The following is a 10,104-nucleotide window of genomic DNA, read 5'->3' as shown; positions in this document are numbered from 1 at the left end:
TTGCTATCTTTTTCTTGATTCGGTGGGTGATAGCGCATGGCCGTTCTTAGGTGGTGGAGCGATTTGTCTGATTAATTCTGATAACGGGCGAGACTCTAGCCTGTTAAATAGTTCACCGATTCTTCACGCATCGGTGCTAACTTCTTAGAGGGAGAAGTGGCGTTTAGTCACAAGAGATTGAGCAATAACAGGTCTGGCTGCCTTTAGAAGGAATCAAGGTGGATGTGACCAGTGCGAACCCCTTGAACGTCCTTCGTGATAGGGATTGGGGGCTTGAAATTCTTCTTATCAACGAGGAATTCCCAGTAATTACGTCGATGCCCTTTCTACACACCGCCTGTCACTACTACCGAAGTGCAAATCTTTTTTTTAACAACAGTTCCAGGTCGATGGGAGGGTCTGGTGCACAGGGAGGGCCTGATGCAAAAACTTTTTTTTAACAAAAGTTCCAGGTCGATGGGAGGGTCTGGTGCAGAGAGGAGGGTCTGGTGCAAAGGGAGGCTGGTGCAAAACTTTGAGAAAAAAATTTGATTCATCACTTTCTTCGCTTTGGCATTAGAAGCTTAGGGGTACCTCGTTTCCTTCAAGTATACGAAAAGGGTGGGCCTGGTCTGAGTGAGGGCCTGGTGCATATAGGAAGGTCAGGTGGTAAGTGTGAATGTGAGTGCATGCGTTTGTGTATGCGAATGTGATTCGTGACCTATAATTTTACAGTTGTCATGCTCGCACTTGTTTTGTAAGACTTCTGTAACTAAAATATGTGTATGCTCCTTAGCCAAAGGAATAGGAAAAGATTAACATCTTAGAAGTAGTCGTATATACGCCATTTTTGTCTCGTCTTTCTATTTTTCGTATGCATGTATCTCGAGTTAAACAACATTTGCTGCTTACAGAACAGAGCTGAGGTCAAACGTACAAAGTGGTCACGGAGCTCGCCTATCGCAGGAAGAATGTTTGCTGTGCAGGTACACTGAAGATGGTGATACATGTATCCGTAAGTCCTCCAACTCTTCTGACCTCGTGATTCTGGGTTGCCCTCTGCATAACTTTGTTTGGATGGTTGATTAGGCGTATCCATCCACATCCGCGCACCTGCATCCTGTCGCTAGTCGACCCCCTCACACCTTCCCTCTGTCACGTGGCTGTCACCCGGCCAGCGACCACCCGACCCCCACATCGCCAGCCTCCACCCTCCCTGTGTGCGTGCTATGTTCCATCCCCACTAACTGCGATGTCGCACATAACTGTGTCCATACAGTATAATAATCGAGTTTATTGGCAAATAGCATTTGACAAGGCAGGAACATCAGTGTCAATGAGAGTGACTAGCGTCTCAAATTGACTGACAATAATGAAGTTTGTGAGAAAAGCTCATAAAGTTTTTAGTCAGCAGGTAAAAATGACAATATTAGTACTGTATAACTTTGTTCTATGAACTATTACGATTCAGCTAAAATATGCTAAACATTTCTATTTTTCTGTCATTTTTACAAAAACATTCTAATCTCCTTAAATATTAAAAGTATAACACTTAAACACTAGTCTTTAAAACAGTTGCTTTGTCTTCTAAAACTCAGCAGGTATTTTAACGGCTAGTGACTGATGGGGGTTGAAGTCGACCGAGTTTATGCTTCGTAAAAAGTTGGATGAATTCAAAATTTCTGCTTAAAGAGTCTGAAGGCGACAGTTCAGTTCAGATATGTGTTTACGTGTAACAGCATGCGTGTGTGTGTGTAGTTATTGTGTGTGTATGTGTGCGCGCGCGCGTGCGGTTTTGCTAAAGGAATAATATAGGAAGGGACTTTCGATAGGTGCTGCGTGTTTGTTATGTAAGTTGATAAAAATGATAACTGATGTGTTCTTGCTGTTCGTCGCAGCAAAACACTTTTTTTAATGAGGTTATTAACGACACTCGATGAAGACTTGTTTAGGCATTTACTTCTTCGTTCTTGCCTCTTTACATGTAGAAGTATAAAATCACTTACATAGAGAACATTTCCTTGCACGTCAGTGAGGATTAGTACAAACTCGCAGCACTTAGAACAAAAGGCGATGTGATACATCTACCGTTGTTCTAATCTGTCGAGGTTTTGACATCGCTGCTGACGTAACAGTCCTTACTAAGAGGGGGGGGGGGTCTGTGGAGCGGGTGCTACAGTCTGATCCGTTAACATCATTTGTTCCTCATTTACTAACCACTCGCATGTAAACAACTTTATGTTCAAAGTAGTGATGCAAGATCATAGTGCACTTGTCCTACTGTTTGCAGTCTATATTTCGTTACTGAATGAAGTGTAGATATTGAGATTCGAATTGTAAACATACATTATATACTGGGAAAATAATTTACGATTACAAGTACAAGGGGCCCGGAGAGATCGTCTGTCCCGGGGCCCGGGTGGCTCTCGGCGGCCCTGCAAATATGAGTGCGTAAACTTCTGATTTATTTCATTATTTTATTTTTATGTGTACAAAAAAATTTACAGCAACATATTAAGAGTGCCCCTGTTTTATATACCTTTTCTCCTATAGTATGAAAATACTATGACCTTCAAGAAGAATTTAAAAGCTTTTAAAAAGCCAAGAAGAAAAATACAAGGCGAAGAAGACAATCCGGAAACTGTTTACACGGAAGACCTCATCTTAAACTCGCTGAGTAGTCATGGTTACGGTGTCACGAGAAAAGAATAATTATAATCACGATTCCTATGATACAGAAGAAACACAATGAGTTGACAGTTAGATGGTCGTGCTAGGTCAAAGCATTGCGCGACTTCCTTCACAGGGTTGCTAGAGGCATTCACAAGTGACAGCTCCTAGCTATGGAGTGAAGGTGAGTGATGGACCCGAGGCAAAACAGAGATCTCAAAGGCTCACGTCCTCTCTCTTCGTAGCTGAGAACTGTGTCCAGACCCACTAGGGATTCTTTGGTAAAGTAATATTCGAGAGGTCTAGAGACCGCTTTATAACGACGGAGACAAAACTCGTTTGACCCTTAATTTCACTAATATTCCAGGGATATCCAACTGAGCTAACCCCTAGAAGGATATAACTGTGTGTATGTGTGTGTGTGCGCTGCGCGTGCGTGCTTGTAAGTGATGTCGGAAGATGGCAAACCAGGGGCTGACTAGGAAGCAGCTGGACACTTTCTGCTCTATCGAGCAACTCGCTCCACATTTCTTTTCACCCCGTCTTCATTTCTGGACAGAGACAATCTCATGTATGCAAGGTATACAAGTCCCGCTGTCGAATCGCGTGCGGAGGGAAAAAAGTCCCGTATGTCACGAAGCGACAAAGGCTGTAGCAGTGTCAGCTGTCACTTGTCACAAGCGGCTCCTTGCGCACCAGTAACGGGCCTGAAGTGACAACCTCTGGGACAAGGCAGCCATCTTACCCCGATGGCGATGTTAGGAGCAAGACTGCTGGTACTCTTCGCCTTCATCGTCGGCTGTAAGTTTTCAACCTTTAGTCGCTCGGCATGAGAACCTTGTGATCTGTCTAAAGGTTTGTTATATTTGTGATAAATATAATACAGTATATAATTATTCACGTTGACAAACACAAAGTGTACTTGCCTGTTGTCACACTAATTGTGGTGTCAGTGTTGAAAGCAGTCAAGTCTTTTCTGTCCTTACCTCATTCTGCCTTTTTTTTTTTTGATTATTCATTGTCTATTGATTTGATATTTTGTTATTTATTTATCTACTGTCCTCATTCGTATTTTTATGCAGGTTTCATTTTGTTTCTATTATTTAATCATTCACGACATATTTATTTTCGATTTCAACATCATCTGAAGCAATGCGCAGCTGCAGCCAAAGTGTTCACAAAATCATTCTCTTGTTGTGCTATGTACTCACATTTTTTACCTGTGATTTGACACTCTCTAGCAAACAAGATATCATCCCGCTTTTCTTCTCTAACCCCCGTTTCTCATTTTCTCTTTAAAGACATTAAAGTGTCTGTCCTACAGTCAGCGTTAGTTTAGAATTTAGTTTTCGCTTGGATTACTCTTGAGGCTGTAGCTTTTCAGCCAAGAGTTATCAATCATCCTCAGTCTATCATATTGCCAGTTCTGTTCTCATGGAAGTCAGACACTAAACAAAAGAGCCCCAAGGCATTGTCTATTGTTTTCTAGTAAGAGACCATAACTGTCAAAGGATCACAAAAACAACGGTCGTGCCAACTTGAAAGGCAATAGAAAGCAATGCCATAAAAGCAAAGCAAAAACAAGGGAGCAATGTTTGTGTGAGGAGGAGCGGTACTTTTAGGTCCTTCTGTTGCCTCTGAGTTGATTTTGCAGTTGCTGACTAGTGGCACAACCGGAAGACTGTGGTAACCATGGTTGATGTGGGAGGTTTGGGTAATGTGATGTATCCTGTGATTGTGGCGATGTTTGTGCAACACTCAGTGACACGGTCCTGTCGACTGTGGCCTTCCTTTATGAGTTGAGGAAGCGTTGCACGACAAGACATTTTTTTGTGTAACATCCGGTTCCACCCCCACACACTGTCATGCATGATTGATGACAATGTTTCACCAGACACACCAGCCCACATTAATACGCCGACACACACTTTAATAAAGGGAAGGAGCAACACGAGAAGAGGGATGCACATGAGTGAAATGTATCTTATGAGTATTTATAGCTCTTTACAAAAATATATATAAAAATCCTCAGAACAAAGGACTAAGTAACTAGCGTTGAAGACTAGAGTGCAGACAGGTCAGTCCAATGGCATGAATTTTATAGGAAAGACATGTAATTGTATGATTCAAGTAATAAAAATGCAAAGTATCTAATAATTTATCTTGTCTGTCTGACGGTATGTAAATGATTAACAGACTCTAGCACTGTGCCCGGTCAAAATTACACTTGCTTGTCACCACTGAGGAGACCCTTGGTTCAGATCTCGCCTCGGGCACTCTCTGTATGTGACATCTGCTTGTAAAGCTGGCAGTCGAGGGTTTTCTCTGGGTACTCAGATTTCTTCCCCTTCCCACTCCCCTCCAAAAGTCACCTCTAGGTGAAAGCAGTTTCCTGCCAAACAAACTAACCCTTCTTTAGGTTGTCAGGATTACAGTCGATGGAAAGAAAAATGAATCATTGAGAAAATACATGATTTTGCTGTATACGAGGGCTGCAGCACTCACTCGTTCTAAGATACTGTATGATGTGTATAATATACTGTGTGATGTTCGTGAGATATACGGTGTGATGTTTAAGCATCGAAAAATAAATTGCATTCCAACATGAAGAAATCTAGTCAATCATTTTCTAAGAAAACAAATACCCGCATGCTCCCGCAAGAATCTGAGTGGTTTACTTCATTCAGCGTACCTTGCTCATCAGGGCCGGCATCGATGGCGACAATGATGAACTTTACTTGCGAGCGTCCCACCACCAACTGTGACCTGTTGTATGGAGACTGCGACCTTCACACTGGGATGTGCACGTGCCGGTCTGGGGCCATAGGTCTCATGTGTCAGCACCCTGGCGGTAATTTCTTTCTTTGTTTCCTTTTTCTTTCTTTCTTTTGTTCTGTGATGAAAATGGTGGTGTGGGAGCAGCTTCACGACACATTTTCTCTCTCTGTCAGGATTCACGCCGTGTACGAAGCCCTGCCATCATGGCGGCACTTGCTTTGTAACCGGAAGCGGACCACGCTGCGCCTGTGGTGACGGTTACTATGGCGATAGCTGTGAACATCCAATGGGTATGTACACCTCTTCTTTGTTATTAGTCATGCGTGAGGGGGAAGGAGGTAGGTGTGTAAACATACAAGACATGTGTATTTTTAAAATACCATCTAAAATAGCGCTTTCCTCGGTCACACCCGCAATCAACCTCCTCTCTCCGCCTTCCACCCAGAATAAAAAACTTTCTCAGGTCTTGACTATATTCATACCTTCCTCCTCACCTTCCATATATTGTCTTTAACAACTTTGGCATCGCCATTCTCCCTTTTATTTTTTACCAACAGTAAGTTAACGTAAGATGATGCAGCGTGAACTAGTAATATCCCATAATTTAGTGTCTGGATGTGCTCGTGTTACTCAGCAAGTCATAAATCAAGTCTTTTATGATGAGAAAATATTGAACTTACTTGTGTTTCAGCTACAGCCGAATGCTTCTCGGATAAAATGTGGATTAATATCTACCCCTATGGCTTCCAGTCCGCCTTGGACTGGTCTGCACCTTCACCAGAAATACCGCTGGCCAACGGCTCTACCTGCCCAGTATGTCCATCATCAGATTATCTCAACCTTCCTTCCTTTTTCTTTGTTTCAGTTTTGTTCAGGACAGGTTTAGGTATATATAATGTTCTAGTCAAAAATGGCAACTTGTTGCACCCGAAAGGCCTTCACGACTCTTTTCTGTCCTCATACTTGCAGGTCTGCCTCCTCCCCACTCCCGGTTGTAAACCTTATGTTAACATGTTGACATGTCTGTTCTCAACAGCTGGTGCATGCCGGCACCAAACCCAGTATGCAGATCAACCTCGGCTGGGAGGGTTTTGTTGGCGAGTTCCTTCACGCTAATGATTCTTGTGCAGGCGACGCCACTGTTGTGTGGGACAATGTGAGTTTGAAAATCTGGTTCACTTATAATAATAATAATAATAATAATAATAATTAAATAATAATAATAATAATTAATAATAATAATAATAATAATAATTAATTAATAATAATATAATAAATAACTAATAATAATAATTAATAATAATAATTTAAAAAAAGCTAGATGAACGTAAAGAATAAATTATAAATGACAAGTATAAATTATAACGCATATATCGGTAGAAAGCAGGTGCGCACATACGCGAACAAACACACACATACAAGTATAGTCCACTGCCACAAGACATGTACTCAGGGAAATCAACTGGAATCACTCAGCATCGTGTAACAGCCTCATGTCATATAACAGAAAAAAAAGACGCTAAGAGCTCCATATTTCTTTAACAGGACGAAGTGTTGACCGCTAGTTAAAAACAGATATCCGCACAAGATACACATTTCTGAGAAATGTAAAACTGCAGTAGAAATATTTAGTTGCGACTGTATTGTTCTAATGAGTTAGCAATGAGATTCTTCAGTCTGCATCGCCATGTTGTCAGGGGAAGGGTCAAGGGAGTTAAGTGGTGAGAGGTGACGTGACGTGGCTGCTCTCCCCTGCTTACTTGCTGTATGTGTGTGCAGGCCACCAGCAGGGGCTACTCGCGCCTGGTCAAGATAGCCTACAGCACAGTGTTTGAGACGCCGACAGACCAGCTCGTCCCCGTGCACTGCGTCATCGACAAGCAGCACGCGGCTGCTGCACCCAAGTACGCCAGCGTGTCTGCGCACGTGACAGCACGTGCAACACCGTGCATGTCTTGCAACAAATGCGCTATACATTTCCTGCTTCCACTTGCATATTCGTGCTTCTCCTTTGTTCTTTTTTTCTTTCTTTCTTACTTTGCTCTCTCTCGCTGATCAAGAGTTCGTGTGTGTGTGCACGCATGTAAGTTATGTGAGTGTCTGAGTTATTGGTCTGTGTGTGGGGAGGGAGAGTGTGAGACAAAGAGAGAGAAGCAAACGAAGTGAATATTTTTAATCGCTTGTTGCAGGCCCAGTCCCGTCAACTTTATCATCACGGACACTCTCAGCCGTCCAGTGAAAAGCCCGGTGAAGCTCGGCTCTCAGGTCAACGTGACATTCCGAGTCGACCCAAACAGCAGTAAGTAAACTGAGGACATCTTGCACAGCTATAATTGTTTTTGGTTAACCAAATTTACTAACTTCTTTCTCCAGTTCTCTCCAACTTTTTATAAATATTTCTTCACAAAAATGTGTATCATAATTCTGTCTTAAAAAAAAAAAACCTAGGTTTCCACAAAGTCAATGGGCAGCAGTAATAATTTTGTCAACATCATCCCTACTCCAACATCAACACAACCACCATAAGCGTCTTTATCATTTATTTATGCTTCCTAGTCACTCTGTCGATCCAGTATCAGCTTCGTAATGAGGACAACATCATATGAGAAGTTGTTGGTCTGTGTGCAGATTACCTCGACCTCAAGGTCCTCTTCTGCATGGTGACGGACACCAGTCTCTCAGAGCACGTGGTGGTCGTGGACAATTCGTGAGCGAATAGCACTCCGTTCTTTGCCCTGAGCAACTCTCTGCCTTCAATAGTGAACTGTACTCATCAATAAAACAGTTACTTATACCACAATTACATATACTGAACAACACAGTCATGCCTCGAATAATGCAAAATATCCACCAATAACACAGATTATGTAGATCGTAGTTTCCTGTTGTTGACGAAAGGCTGTGGTCCAGTGATCATGGATGATGCCTGTGTTCTGCTGCAGGTGTGCACAGCCTCCATTTGGCCTCACGTTGTACAGCCCGGGACGAGGTGAGAACGTGCTGATGATGACCATGTACAGGTTCGCCCGCTCCACCGACCTCCACTTTCAGTGCAAGGTGCACATGTGCGACATCCTGGACAGATTTTGTCAGCAGGTGTGTAATTTTGCTTGGAGGTAACCAACAAAGCAGTGGACGTCCCCTTTGCACAATGTCTTTGAAAAGGTGGCAATGGTCATCTCTCACGTTTTCTCCTAGGTTTTTGTGGAAGGGGTGCATTGAATGTCTAGAATGTAAAATATTTTTTTCGTTGTTCTAAAGGGAGATCAGTTTGAATAGAAATACCTGCGTGGATATTTTTGCCCCTAAAGTGACACTGCAATCTTGCAACCGACATTCGTCATCCTGGACCTTGAAATATTCCACATCATAGAACACATCTATGGCAGATGTTGTGTATCATTCACAGAACAGGAAATATCTATAATAGATTATGTATATTATTTGTACCAACATACTGGTCCCTGACACGTGTGTCTCATCGCAACTTTCAGGCGCCAAACTGTCCGGTGATCTCCCCACCTGCTTTCCAGCCACCAGCACCTGCTTTCCCGCAAGTAGCAACTGTTCTCCAGCAAGCTGCACCTGCTTTCCCGCACTAGCAACTGTTCTCCAGCAAGCTGCACCTGCTTTCCGCCACTACCTGCTTCAGCAACCAGCACCTTTCTTACAGCAACTAGCACCTTCTTTACAGCAACTAGGACCTGCTTTACAGCAACTAGCACCTGGTTTACAGCAACTAGCAACACCCTTGCCTCTAGATCCTTCCTTCCCTGGCACGTTTCGAAGGAGGAGGTCTGCTGCCACAGACATCGCCGACAACATCGTCTTCGTGGGAACTCGTCTGAGTGGGTAACAAGCCGACAGGGCTCCCACCACCACCACCACTACCACCACCACAAGGTGGGCCACAGCTGCTAGTAGACACAATTTCCTGTCACGTGGCTTTGGTCACCATTTCTTCGTGATGTCTTTAATTTTCATCTTGATGTCTGTTCTACGTTTGTTTTAAATTGTGGAACAGAGCGACAAGCATTTGTGCTTCCAATTTCTTCTTGTTTTGTCAGTACAAATAAAAAACTACACAGTTATCTTTATTTGAAATGACTAGTTTCAGGCCGCATCTCGCGCTGTCAACACGATTGTGTACATCAGGACATAGACATGTTCTGTATACACGCACACTTTTAGTGAACATCGGTACCGGGATGGATGTACAGAGTAACTATAACAACGAAAAAACACGAGTTGAAGACATATTTTACAATTTATTTCCCAGTCTCAATCATGCCACAACAAACTTTGATTTTGTTTTGCTTTAAGTAAATAAAAGATGCATGCAGTCTTGAAAAAGCCAGAAACTTTTTAAAGTTTTTTTTTCACAAGTGAATGATGCGACGAAACAAATGCCTTTGTATATTTTAGCTGTAATCGTTAATTACTTGTAACACAAATTAATGCTCGAGATGTCACATGACACATTTAATTACAATAACTGAGAACTACGTAACAGCGACGACACTATAACAATTATCCAAACTGAAAATGACTAGAAACGGTAAAAATGTCATATTCAATCTGACAATAAAAATGCGTGCACAACAAAACAACAACACTATACACGAAGCATCCAGAGATATATCGGGGCCTTGTCTACAAGCTAGACAGATGACATCA

The 10,104-nt window shown here is 42.6% G+C and overlaps 1 protein-coding gene across 1 annotated transcript; it reads left to right on the top strand.

Annotated features, from left to right (window-relative positions):
* The first annotated feature begins 3,238 nt into the window (after positions 1 to 3,238).
* Positions 3,239 to 9,787, top strand: LOC112556584 (EGF-like domain-containing protein 2). Its single transcript, XM_025225734.1, has 10 exons — positions 3,239 to 3,450; positions 5,354 to 5,500; positions 5,601 to 5,717; positions 6,119 to 6,240; positions 6,464 to 6,583; positions 7,207 to 7,331; positions 7,617 to 7,726; positions 8,056 to 8,134; positions 8,370 to 8,523; positions 8,922 to 9,787. Exons 1-10 carry the CDS (start codon positions 3,399 to 3,401, stop codon positions 9,027 to 9,029), a joined length of 1,134 nt encoding a protein of 377 aa, XP_025081519.1. The 5' UTR covers positions 3,239 to 3,398; the 3' UTR covers positions 9,030 to 9,787.
* The last annotated feature ends 317 nt before the right edge of the window (positions 9,788 to 10,104 follow it).

Source organism: Pomacea canaliculata, linkage group LG2 (genome assembly GCF_003073045.1).
Source record: "Pomacea canaliculata isolate SZHN2017 linkage group LG2, ASM307304v1, whole genome shotgun sequence".
Lineage (NCBI taxonomy): Eukaryota > Metazoa > Mollusca > Gastropoda > Architaenioglossa > Ampullariidae > Pomacea > Pomacea canaliculata.
Note: the sequence above shows the minus strand (reverse complement) of the source record. Positions and strands in the feature narration are given on the sequence as shown.